Source organism: Platichthys flesus, chromosome 1 (genome assembly GCF_949316205.1).
Source record: "Platichthys flesus chromosome 1, fPlaFle2.1, whole genome shotgun sequence".
NCBI classification, from domain to species: domain Eukaryota; kingdom Metazoa; phylum Chordata; class Actinopteri; order Pleuronectiformes; family Pleuronectidae; genus Platichthys; species Platichthys flesus.
Window position 1 is genome coordinate 2,171,347 of NC_084945.1, and position 13,408 is coordinate 2,184,754.

The 13,408-nt window shown below is 44.5% G+C and overlaps 2 protein-coding genes across 2 annotated transcripts in view; both read left to right on the forward strand.

Annotated features, from left to right (window-relative positions):
- The window catches only part of LOC133957318 (troponin T, fast skeletal muscle isoforms-like), a 133,975-nt gene that overhangs the window by 81,392 nt on the left and 39,175 nt on the right, over positions 1–13,408 (forward strand). The window lies entirely within an intron of this gene.
- On the forward strand, positions 5,020–8,625 carry LOC133956878 (C-type mannose receptor 2-like). The gene is made up of 5 exons (XM_062392237.1): positions 5,020–5,178; positions 5,348–5,560; positions 6,144–6,376; positions 7,181–7,488; positions 8,152–8,625. The coding sequence occupies exons 1-5, from the start codon at positions 5,021–5,023 to the stop codon at positions 8,329–8,331; spliced, it is 1,092 nt and encodes a 363-aa protein (XP_062248221.1). The 5' UTR covers position 5,020; the 3' UTR covers positions 8,332–8,625.

Here is a 13,408-nt window from a genome sequence, read left to right on the forward strand (position 1 = left end):
CGTAACTGCTGAGCTCCGAGATCGCTAACGATATAAATCAAGTGAGAAGAAGTTAATTTCTTTAATAAACATTTAGTAGTTTCAGCTGAAGACGGTTGGTCGGTCTGAAGCTGAGCTGTTCATTTGAGCAAAGTAGAGATGGAGGCAGGGATCAGCTCACATGGTGCTGTCATGGAAACACTGGAGATGAACCTGTTCGTTCACTGCAGCCACACACACATATACACACACACACACACACACAATCCAAATCACAGACACACACACACAGGCGTTGGCATTACACTGCTACTATCTTGGGAGTGAAATGTCTGTGTCGAAAGAGAAGATGTCACTCTCTGAAACAGATAATAAAACAAACCCTAAGAGAGAGAGAGTGTTTGTGTGTGTGTATGTGTGTGTGTGTGTGTGTGTGTGTGTGTATGTGTGTGTGTATGTGTGTGTGTGTGTGTGTGTGTGTGTGTGTGTGTGTGTGTGTGTGTGTGTGTGTGTGTGTGTGTGTGTGTGTGTGTGTGTGTGTGTGTGTGTGTGTGTGTGTGTGTGTGTGTGTGTGAACTTTTGGCTGAATGACATCATTTCAGTCTGTTTATGTTAAGTCGTAGATCTGTGTTATTTCAGTATAGTCAGCATGTTTAGGAAAAACAGGATTTCATAAAACAAATTGCAGAAATGCAGATGGAACATGACTGTAACTGCATCTGTACATAAATTAAGCTGAAACATTAAATATTATATAATAATATATAAATATTTGAAATTAACAAAACCAAAAGCTGCTTCTTAGGAAAATACATTTACTTTATGCCATCTCTCTCTTTTTATCTTTATGCTTGTGTGGCTGTAGTGGATGGGCAGAGGGGGGCATTTAATAATGTCATTGGTCAAATTAAAACTCCAGGACAACAGAAGGGGACTTCAAAGTACGGGATGCATATTTGATCATTTATATCATATAAGGTATGTCATCAATATAGTTTAAAATCATTTTTCAGTGTGTTTCCTGGTGCAATACGCTCGCGTCAAGTGCAACAAATAGACTCAACGCCGAAATGATCGCTGCACGACGCGAGGCAGCCGCGGCGCAACGCTACGCTTCAGCGTCCAGTGTGTTCAGCACAACGATTTAACATGGGAGTGGATGGGAGCCAGAGGATTGGCGCTGCGCTTACGCCTCGCTTCGGCGCCGCTTCCGCCTCCGGTGTGAACCCGGCGTTAGCGGTCAACCCCACTGCGAGCGGAGCTGCCACCCGTTTCCGGTTCCCTGGCAGCCCAGCTATCCCGTGTGTTAGGGGAGAAATTACCCAGTGCCACTCATCCCTCTCGGCGACGTGTGGGCCCAGAGCTCAGTTCGTGCGTCCCAGTAAAGAGGCGAAGAGACATGTTTCAGATGTGGGATTGTTCAGCGCTACATCAATGTCTCACAAGCAAGAACACACAGTTTGTGTTAATAAAAAGTTTTCCACTGACGTATCCAGGCTCACAGTCGAGGGCGCAGGGTTGCAAAATCACAAAAATACAAAAACCAAACCAACAAAACAGAGCTGCAGAGCACACTGTTGTTCCCCATAACACCACAAGGGGGAAGCAACGTCCCACTTGTGGTGAAACATCCCGTTCCGCTCGCTCCGAGCCTATCAGACCGCGCATGCGCAGTGATACTCGGAAGTGCGCAGCTGGTACGGGCCCCTAAAGATCGTCTCTGTCAGACAGAGCTTCACTCCCCCCTAACTTTGTGGCTAGAGAGTTGGAAAATATGCACAGCGTCAGAATGGGTATTGAGAACACTGGCCAAAGGCTACAGGCTTCAATTCACCACAATGCCCCCCGTTTTCCCGGCCTCATGCGTAGGGAGAGTCGGCCCGGGTGTTACGGGAAGAAATATCAGCTCTATTAAACAAAAGAGCCATACGAATAGTGCCACACAGGCAGGGACTGGAGGATTTTTATTTTTATTCGAGGTATTTCCTGGTCCCAAAGAAAGGGAGGACCTCACCTCGCATCCTGGACCTTCGCTTTTTGAACTCGTATCTCAGGAGATACAAGTTACGCATGCTGACACATTCAACACTGATACGTTTGATCCGACCGGGGGACTGGTTCACATCAATCGATCTGAAAGACGAGTATTTTCACATTCCCTTTTATCCTCCGCACAGGAAATATCTGAGGTTCGCTTTTCAGGGCACATTGTACGAGTACCTGGTACTCCCATTTGGCCTGTCACTGAGCCTGAGGGTGTTTGTGAAATGTGTCGACGCCGCTATAGCTCCCCTCAGGGAGCGGGGTATACGCGTGACCACTTATCTGGATGACTGGCTGCTGCTGGCAGCCAGTCGTCCGCTGCGTCCGCTGTGCAGGGACCTGGGATCTGCAGGGATCTGTCCGCTCTCCCAGGCGCGCGGACAGATATTTCATCCTCATCCAGAGCGCCTCGCCCTGTGGGCCTGGCCCCTGAGAGGTTTAATCTGAGCCTGACTGGATTATCACAGAATATTGTTAACACAATTCAGAATGCCAGAGCATCATCCACTAGGTCTCTTTATGACTGTAAGTGGAGATTGTTTGAGGATTGGTGTGCTAAGGCACAGGAAATCCCTTTTCAATGTCCAGTTGGTACAGTCCTGTCCTTCCTGCAGGACTTGATTGATATAAAGAGGGAATTTTCTACTGTCAAAGTTTACTTGGCAGCGATTTCTGCTTACTATGTTGGATTTGATGGAAAACCAGTGGGCCAACACCGCCTGGTTTGTCGTTTTATGAAGGGTGCACGGAGGTTGCTGCCCATCTCTATGTGACCATCATGGGATCTAGCAGTGGTGCTTGGAGCCCTCTCTAGTCATCCTTTTGAACCATTGGACCATTGGACACGAAAACTTTATCTTTGAGGTGGCTCTGTTATTGGCTTTGGCTACAGCCAAACAAGTAAGTGATATTCACGCTTTATCTGTACATCCAGCATGTACGCGGTTCAACCCCGGGAACCTTGGGGTGACGCTGAGACCGAATCCTGCATTTGTTCCAAAGGTTGTTAAACCATGCTCCCCAGTGGAACTGTCAGCTTTTCAGCCACCTCCCTATGGTTCTGCAGAACAGCAGCGGTTACACATGCTGTGCCCTGTCCGTGCCTTACACACATATGTGGAAAGGACAAGGAGCTTTAGGAAAGCGGATCAGATGTTTGTGCCCTGGTCTAAAGCCCACTTGGGCAAATCTGTCACCAAACAAAGACTCTCTCACTGGATAGTGGATGCCATTGCATTTGCTTACTCCAGCTCAGGCCTTCAGGTTCCGACTGGTTTACGGGCGCATTCTACTAGAGGTCTTGCGACCTCTTGGGCCCTGCTAGCTGGTCTTCTCCCCTCACATTTGCGAGGTACTACAGGTTGGATGTCACACCCCCTGGCCTGACCCACGCTGTCTTGAGAGTGGGCTCCAATGTGAATCTCACTTCTAAGTGAGGGGGGGGGGCTGGCGGTCAGTCACCGAGATAAGCTTGTCTGGCAATACGGGAGTCTCCATATCCCAAAGTGAGACATCGAAACGAATGCTAAGAAAGAGAACTTTAGGTTACTTTCGTAACCCCGGTTCTCTGAGTAGCATGAGTGAGATGTCTCACCAGACCGCCCTTCTTGCTACTGGGGTGAAGCGAGAAGAGGTGTGCTTGTTTTGAATGACGTGTGATGCAGGGTCCACCGTATTTAAGGTGCGGCACCTTGACGCGGACGTCACGACTGCCAGCCTATCAGGGCTGGCGAATTGGATGAGTGCATCTGTGAAGACGTGTGAGGGGCGTATCCCATAGTGAGACATCTCACTCATGCTACTCAGAGAACCGGGGTTACGAAAGTAACCTAAAGTTTATTTTCTTGGAACAGTCTCCTGAACTCACCCCCCTTAAAAAAGTAAGGGCACAATAAACATGTTTTATTGTACGGCTGAGCGCAGGTCAATAAATCCTAAACAGCGTTTTCTAACTTTCCTGCCGACGCCTCGCGTCTCCTCGTGTGACCAGGGCGGCCGAACACGCCCCCCCCCCCCCCCCACCCCATGCAGAAGGTTTCATTTGCCTGCGACTCACAACTCGTGTCATACTGTTTTTACTGTGTCAGGTCTGTAGGTAAATCTCTCTCATTTGCAAAGAGTCAAATGTTTTTTTGCAGCAGATAGTTGACCTGTGAGTGTCTGCTAGTCAAATGAATGTCCTGATATAAAGCAGTGAGTTGTACAGCAGCAGCTGATCATCGCTGGAGACGTCTCACATCAGGTAACGAGGCAGAGCGACGCCTCTCTGTCAGTTATTGACTGTTTTTAGCAGATTAACACATTTTATTGAAAATCACTTGTTTCAGCAGCTGAGTCAAAATGAGAAGAAACCTTTCATATAGAGGAGTGAAACAGGAAGTGTCACACAGGAGTAGACAATATATCAAGACCAAAAGATGAATCCAGGCGTGAATTTGTAACCTTAAATACCAGGACGTGATTGGCCGTGGGCTTCCTCCGTTGATCCTGGGGTCCACGACTGACCATGTGTCCTAAAAGTTTGACAAAGATCCGCTTCTGTCTGAAGAATGTGACCGTAGGAGTTTGTTTTGTTCATGTAGTTTTATTCATTTCTTCACTTAGCAGGAGTTGTTTTATTTTCTGATTTCTCTGACGGGACAGATTCAAGTCAGAGGAAGATTTAGAAATTAACCACATTTGTGTTTTGTTTGAGTCAAAGGATCCAAGGTTGAGATAGGAAGTGAAATCTTTATGTATTTGTGAGGAGATGCTCTGACACACAGGATCGATGACTCCACCTTGGTTTGATACGTTTGTCTGACAGTGCAGCTGCATTATAACGTTTCCAAGTTCCTTTGTGCAGATCAACTTTCTGTAACTTTCCTTCAAAGAGCAGCGGTTGATTGAGGATGTAAAAATTGTTTAGTTGCTTTGTTTGTGTGTTTGTTAACCTCACTACACACAGAAGCATGGTTTAATAACACAATAATGCTCTCTGTCTGGCAGTGTTATCGTGATGATGAAGAGTGGCCTCTCTGGAGCCTTCCTCCTCCTCCTCCTCCTCCTCCTCTGCACTCCTGCAGAGTCTGGACTGAGAGAAGTGCTGAAGACACGATATGATTATTACAAAAACAATCATCGCAACTGGGAGGAAGCGCAAAGCCACTGCAGAGGGTGAGCTTCTCTTTTGAGTCACATGATTGTCCAAAGCAATCAAATGCTTTTATTCATCTATGGCAAAACCTCACGTCTGAAAACATCCTCTGCTGTTGATGTCACTTCGTTTTTTGTGTATTCTGACTTGTCACTGTGGGAATAACTTTGATCCTTCTTCTCCAAACAGCCAATACAACCGTGATTTGGCCATCATGTATTCACAGGCGGATACAGAGGGTCTGACCATTGATGAATATTTCTCGTGGATCCGCCTGTTCAGAGAATCTCAGAATAACTGGCAATGGGAGAACAAAGCTAGATCCCCCTTCAGGCCTTGGGCACAGGATGAACCTGACGAGAATGATGACTGTGGCTTTCTTACTAATGCCGACACCTCAAGGTCTGGTTATGTTTTCTAACTGCTAAACAGTTTCTATGCGGGAGGTGTTTTACATGTGATCAGTCTGGTGCATCTAATTCTATTCAGTACTGATAAAATCCATCCGTCTTGGATTCAGAATTAACCGCAAAACTTCGGCGCAGATTTTGTCGTTGCTGTAATGCCTGATATCCATCTGAATAACTTAACTTTTATTTTGATAAATTGTCAAGATCACTTTGACAGTCAAATCTGATAACCCCCCCCACACACACACACACATACACACACACACCCACACTCAGCCTGAGACATACTGGCTCAGGACGTTTTTAACGTTTGGATTCACGCGAATTGGAACACATTTTATTCATGGTCTGCACCTTCTCTTTCACAGTGATTATTTCTTTATCCAACCGTTGTTTATTTTTGTGGTAAGAAGTTGTATCGAGTCGAGCTGTGTTCTGATGAAACTGTTGTTTGCAACATGAAAACAGATCGAAGTTGAAATCCAGAGAGATAAAATAATGTACAATAAAAAAATAACCTGATTGAATGCATCACATTTCTCCACTGTAATTCTGTTTTTTTTTTCTCTTCCAAGTTTTCACGCAACCGCCTGTGGCCTTTATTATTTCTTCATCTGTCACGTAGCTCATGACGGACATTCCCATTTTAAGTTTGAACTTAAGTCGAAGACGTGGCTGGAGGCCCAGAAGTACTGCAAGGACCTTACAAACGATTACAGCGACACGTCAAATTTACAGAAGGGCTCCGACCTGGACGATATTGAACTTCCAGAGGACTTTCCTGTATGGACGGGACTGCACAGAGACGGTAAAACACAAACCAGTCATGTTTTCATGAACTCTAATGGGCTCAGTGGACAAACTGGCACTTATCCACTGCTGCGTTGTTCATGTTTGAAAGAAAACTATGGAGGAAGTCTGAAGACATCTTTGTATACTTGTAGGATGCAGGAAAACAAAAATAATAAAGGTTGTCCTATCTTTTATAAGTATGATTTTCCTCCAACTATTATTTAATTATTCTTTATTTTACTTTTTATTTTTATTTTACTATTCTGCCCTCGCTTATGAAAGCAAACATTGCACCTGATAGTCCGTCTTTGAAACCACAAGGAAACGCAACACTTATGATTTCAGGCCAGTTTTAGTGGTCGTACGTTCACTTCCCGTCGCCCTACGATGGCCATGTGTCTATGCTGACGACGCCCATATGTGCTCAGATGGACGAATGACATTTGTTATTCAGACATTAATCGAGAATGACATAAAGCTAGCAAAGACACTTGGTGCCGCTTGGTGTAAAAAAAGAGCCCAGCACCTTCAAGTCGCCCACTTTTACTTCGTTCTTAATGAAAAGCTTTGATTTAAGCTCTGATTTAACTTAAAACACCTTATAATTAGTTACCCAATCAGATAGCTGTTGTGTCCACGTCATCGATTCCAACAGTCTCCATTTTATCAGCTCTAAAACTCTTCAGTTAATGTGGAAACCAGGCATATCTATAGCAGTATGAACATGAAGTGATGTGGATGAAGCTGTTCATTGCCAATCAATTTTCTAACCTAAAATAAACAGTTTTGCCTTGCTAAATTTCCCCCCTCTGTCCAGCAGAGGGAGCATGGAAGTGGACCAGAGGCTTGTCGGACTACAAAGGTTGGTCAGCCGCTGAGCCGGGAAACAACAATGGCGACTGTGCCTCCATCTCTTCTCTGAGTAAAAAGATGTCCACCACAGACTGCAACCTCCGCTACCCCGTCCTCTGCTACTGGGACAACCTGGTCCTGGTGAACGAGAGCAAGACGTGGGAGGAGGCGCTGGAACACTGCAGAGCGCTCTGGAACCACGACCTGGTCAGCGTGCAGCCTGGATCGGAGCATAGCTACATGATGAAGAGGGTCATAGAGGCCCACACTGACGAGGTGGGTTTCAGCAACATGCTTCTGTGAGTTGGAAGTAACAGTACGAAACAGGGAAATTATAGATATCAAACCTTAAAGTTGGGGTTGCTGCTCCTTCAGGAGCTCCACCCCTACATCCATGCACACTCATGGATGTGGGGGTGTGGTTGGAGCTCGTGCTTGAATAAAGATCTCAACACGCCGGAATTGGCCACCACTAAAAATAGCATGTCGACAAAATACAAACTTCGTTTTCAACAACAGGAATCAGCTGCCACACCTGCCCATGAAAAAGCACATAGTTCAACACCAAGCGTTACCGCTGCAGCAACAGTGTTCGTGACTGGCTGCTGCCGGTTTGGAGGATATTTGGTACTTTTGTGTGTCACCCGGCCCATAGCGCCATCTGGAGGCAACTCCTGATGGTTTCTCCATTGTTGAAAATGCTCACAGACTTAAACGCCATTTTTTGCCCTTCTGTGACTTCAAATTTTCACTTGTGCGCTATTGCTGGAATATTTGTTGGTATAACGTCCTGTGAGATAGCGGCGTTAGCATTTCTGGTGTTAGCATAGGAATGATGATAGTAACTCTTTTGATATGTAACAGGTGATCCAGCAGTTGGGGCAAGAATTTGCAGCATGTGTCCTCCATGGACCTTTATCGGTTGTTTGTTGTCCTCAGGTGTGGACGGGCCTTCGATTCCTGGCCGGTGAATGGTTGTGGGTGAATGGGGCAGATTTGCAGTACACTGACCTGCCCGCCTGCCCCCTGGAGCAGCAGCACTGTGGAACCTTGTCCAAGCAAGGCGACGTCAAGATCAGAAACTGTTCAGAGACAAGGAACTTCCTTTGTTACTTCTAGTAACGACCATCAACACCAACAGAATGTTCTGCTTCTCCCGCCTCTGTCCAACGACTCAGTTTGAGTTTTGGGTCTTTAGATGCTCGATGTTAATCTACTTATCCACTCATCTTATCTAAACTGCTTATCTACTGAAGACTTAGCAGCGCTAACTCAATCTGATCTTCCATCTCAGCTTTGTAATTAACGAGTGATTCTCTCATAGATCATGTTCTGCTCATTAAAACCAACATATAAGCTGTGATTTAAACTGTTTGTGTATCATTACATTAGAAAAACTTAAAAAATAAATAAATTGAGAGCTGCTGTATAAGGCCTCCAGTTTGACATCTCTTGTCCAGCGCCGTCTTGGTTTTCTTGAAACCATGGAAGTACTGTAACCACATTAGGACAAGCGAGGGGAGGAGCCTGACTGGGGGCTCATGCTCACGTCACGCCCACCTACACCTGCGACCCGCACCCATTGTACGGTAAGAGCTGTCAATCAAACTGTATCCGTGATGCCCCAATGCAAACAGTGCTTAATGGTCTATTTGACTCAAAATACGACAGATTGAGACAATAAACTGCTAAATAATTATGTGAGAATCTGCGTTATAATCTACTTTAAATGTATCTGCATTCATTTGCAGGCGGGTTGATGACAAGATTACCTCAACTAAACATTTGTGTGATAAATGAAATGTGTGCGGCCGTAAATGGTGTGCGTCTAACAGAAGATAGAGGCTTGGCCCAGATATCATCCAATTACACCTGAAGCCTCACGATGTTGTCGTAACTTCTGAGCTCCGAGATCCCTAACGATATAAATCAAGTGAGAAGAAGTTAATTTCTTTAAAAAACATTTAGTAGTTTCAGCTGAAGACAGTTGGTCGGTCTGAAGCTGAGCTGTTCATTTGAGCAAAGTAGAGATGGAGGCAGGGATCAGCTTACATGGTGCTGTCATGGAAACACTGGAGATGAACCTGTTGCCTTTTCAGTGATCGTTCACTGCAGCCACACACACATATACACACACACACACACACACACACACACACACATTCAAATTGCACACGCACACATGCGTTGGCATTACACTGCTGCTATCTTGGGAGTGAAATGTCTGTGACGAAAGAGAAGATCTCACTCTCTGATTCGGGAAACAGATAATAAAACAAACCGTAAATTAATGGAAGTTCCGATTTGTTCCGTATATATAAAATGAAGGACGAAGAACCTCATCCCTGATTGTGTTTAATGAAGCCAGCGGCTGATGAGTGTTTTACAGATGTGTGTGTGTGTGTGTGTGTGTGTGTGTGTGTGTGTTTGTGTGAAGTTATGGCTGAATGACATCATTTCAGTCTGTTTATGTTAAGTCGTAGATCTGTGTTATTTCAGTATAGTCAGCATGTTTAGGAAAAACAGGATTTCATAAAACAAATTGCAGAAATGCAGATGGAACATGACTGTAACTGCATCTGTACATAAATGAAGCTGAAACATCTCCGATCTGAACGTTGCCATCTTGCTCTTGTGACGTCACTTTGAGTCTGTGAAGTAGCATTCGGGACTTCTGGTAAAAATACAAACTCAAAGATGGAAAGATTAGCGTGGTTTTAAACATGCACCTTTAATCAATAAACTCTAAAAATATATTTGTATTTATTTATCGATTGTTTCATGTTTTATATGAAACCTGTGCTGGACTGGTGATTTGTGTACCAGACCTCCTCTCCCAGTAACAAAACCAGATGTTTGTTTTATATAAATTAACGAAACCAACAGCTGCTTCTTAGGAAAATACATTTTACTCATGCCTTTTTTAAAAGGCAAAACATGATGGTATAAACTAAATGAAAGTTCATGTCTTCAATTTTGTCATAACTTTAAAACAAACTTTATTAATTTGGGTCCGAACCAAGTGAATAATACAGACTCAGGAAAAAATGAACTCACTGAGTTTCTCTAGTTTTTAACATGCCGTGCTGGTATATGTACACCAGGTGGCAGACTTTGTCACACACAGGCTTGCTGCTGACACACACACACACAAACACACATTCACACACACACACACACACACACATTGAACTGTATCAGCCATCATAGAGGAGGATGTTTCCCATGATGCTTTGCTTTGTGTCGAATGCATGACCTTCATCCTCAGACTTTTCCGTTGAGCTAAAACTTGATTGATCTGACGAACCCTGAAATCTGAACTCTGACCCTCCAGCTGCCTTAGAGACGTTTACAACCTACTGTGGTGCTACTGGTTCTTATTTAATCACTGTTTGTTGATCCAAGTTTTTTGAAGAGGGAAACAAAACAGCCGACAGCCAAAGTGCAAATCAGAGTCTGGTTCTCTTTCACCTTCACCTCTGGAAAAGTTGACGTCAGAGTTGAGTTTATGTTGTGGATGTGATCACTTGACTCAGTGTGGATCAGCTGGAGCTGTTCGCCCTCTGAGGCTCTATAAACCTGACGCTCAGACTTCATATCCTGCTCCCGAGCTGCGCAGTTGCTCAGGTATTTTATTTTAATGAATCACTGGGGAAACAGTGAACACATGATCTCACTATGTCGCCTTTTTATCTCCACATCTGACAAGGAAATACTATCAGGACGAGAGAGTGAGAAAAAACTAAGAACTGCTTCGGCAGAAAAGCACGGTGATTAAAGTCCATATTTAAGTGAGTCTGTATTTTCCACACTCTTGCTTATTTTATTTTGATGAAGAAGCTTGTCATACTGAAACAAAGAAAGTTTTCCTGAGACATTCTTTCGCCTCCAGCAAACCACCAGCTTCAGCCTCCTTGTGTTCCTGCCTGACGTCACTCACCTTGAATCCATTCCCTCATCCGTCTGGACTGGGTCTCCTGCGCCTGGTGCCGTCTTTATGGGACAGCTGGCAGTGTTTACTGCAGTGAGAGACTGACGGGGCGGAGCCGAGACTGGATCTGCAACCTTCAGGACCAGACTCAGGTCATCAGATTGTCTGGTAAACGTGTTAAACAGTGACATGGCTCAGGACCTCACTGAGGAAAGAAGGAACCAAGCAGCGAAGCACAGGAGAGAATCCAGAGGAAGACGTTTTGAATTTGAATTGTTCTGAAAGCATTTTGCACGATACAAGAAATAATAAAACAGTTGACTGAATCTCTGTGGCAGACCTGCGCTGAAGTCCGTAAAATCTCTGACATTCTCCAGAGGGTCTGTTTGTGAGAACACAAACGACCGAGTCAGACTCTTGAAAATCTCCGGAGTTTCCACCCCCAATTCTGACCCGGAACAAAGTCCAGACCACATTGTTTCTCCAGAGTTCACATCTGTAATGAGTCAGGAACTGTGTTGACAGGGACTCCTCCCCCCGGTCCTGACATTATGATATTTAACATCTCTCCATCTCGTCCCTTCACTCCTTCACAGAAAACGGTAATAATCCACTGATGGAAAATAAGTTAGTCGAAATGTTTGTAATCAACATGAAGCAATAAATCAAATTGTGAAAACAGTTTAACTTCAGCATTGTTTTCCTGTGAATCCTTCGTATGTGAGAATATGAGAACTGGATTTTAATCGTGGAAACATTAGACTCTGTCACTAACAACGACAACAACCTCACCCCAATAATCATATAGCTTTAAATCAGAAAATTACTCAAACATGTTGAATAGTTGAAGGATTTTAACAGTTATTAACTTTTTAATGTTGCCTCATCGTATCTGCTATTGAGACTTATTGTTGTTTCTGGGTAAACATTGGAACATTATAATCCTCAACAATAAATGTTTTTTGAAACACTTGAGAAAGTGTTGAATGTTTAGCGGTCGGGGGGGGGGGTGTGTGTTAAGTGCTGTGGGAGTGTTACCAAGGCAACCGATTTGTGGAGTGTTTGTGAGTATGTCAATCTCCCGTGGGTTTTGTGTGTGTGTGTCTGTGTGTGTGTATGTGTGTGTGTGTTAGTAAATCAGTGTTGGCTGGAAATGCCTGTGTGACCTAATGCACAGCTGTGTGTTTTGGATGAAGAGAAATCTTTTCAAAGGGAAAAGTTCCAGTTGTGTCTCTGTGTTCAGGAGCTGAGTCTCTAATCTGAATGTCTGAACACACACACACAGACAGACACACACACAGGGTGGTGTTGGGGCACAGGGCGGTGGCGGTCAGCTGTGAGCCTCAGTGTGGACGCAGCAGATCGACTCGGCGCCTCCAGCAGCTGCTCCTGTTCCGAGCTGACATATCTTATTCATGAGCTGGTGAACAGAAACCAGATCCAGCTCCTTCTCGCTTCAGTCAGGCTGCTGCTCAGATCTGAACTTCTCACAGCAAAGACCACGGCTTCTCCTCAGCCCCGAATCCTTTCACCTCAGATATCCATCCAGAGTTATTGAACCCAGGACGCGAGGTGGCCCTGTGGTTATAAATGTGGGCTTGTAAATTAACCATATTTACAATGGGCCTCCACCAGTAGCTGTGACACCAGGGCAGTGGCTGCTCTGTAAGCAGACTGTTTCCAAAGGGATTTTTAAGCACCATTGATTTACACACACACATTTAATAATACACCATTGGACCAGAAATCTCTTTTTAAAAGTCCCTTGAAGACAAAAGCTCGGCCTGGACTCATTCTGTCCTGTGATCTCATGTATTAGTCCTTCAATCACTTAAATAATAGCATGAATGTTTAGTGCTGTGCGTCATATGTTTGTTATCCATCATCCAGAGACATCACTTATTGATGCTGCAGCAGAATGTGGAGCCCAAACACAAAGTCACAAAGATCCGTCTCCAGAGACAACACGGACAAACAGATGTCCGTGTTGTCTCTTCACATCCCTGCCGGATTTCTGTCTGTGCTCTTTTTACAGTTGGTCAAACCCGAGTTTATAATTCAACACATCTTGTCATGAAGGAAAATACCTCTTCCTTTGTTTACTAAAGATAAGATGTAATTTACCTTCATTTAACGTCCTCTGGGGAAATCTGATGTCGACACAGCAGCTTAAAATAGTACAAATGTAGAAATAAAACAACGATTGAATCTGATTTCAAAACTATAAAAAAGATACAAATAGAAACACCATAGTTATACAGACTG

Excerpts from the sequence above, each read along its gene's own strand:
- LOC133956878 (XM_062392237.1), top strand. The coding sequence starts at position 5,021 with ATGATGAAGAGTGGCCTCTCTGGAGCCTTCCTCCTCCTCCTCCTCCTC. Across the intron at positions 6,377-7,180 it reads GACGGGACTGCACAGAGACG|AGGGAGCATGGAAGTGGACC; the intron begins GTAAAACACAAA and ends TCTGTCCAGCAG. Across the intron at positions 7,489-8,151 it reads TAGAGGCCCACACTGACGAG|GTGTGGACGGGCCTTCGATT; the intron begins GTGGGTTTCAGC and ends TGTTGTCCTCAG.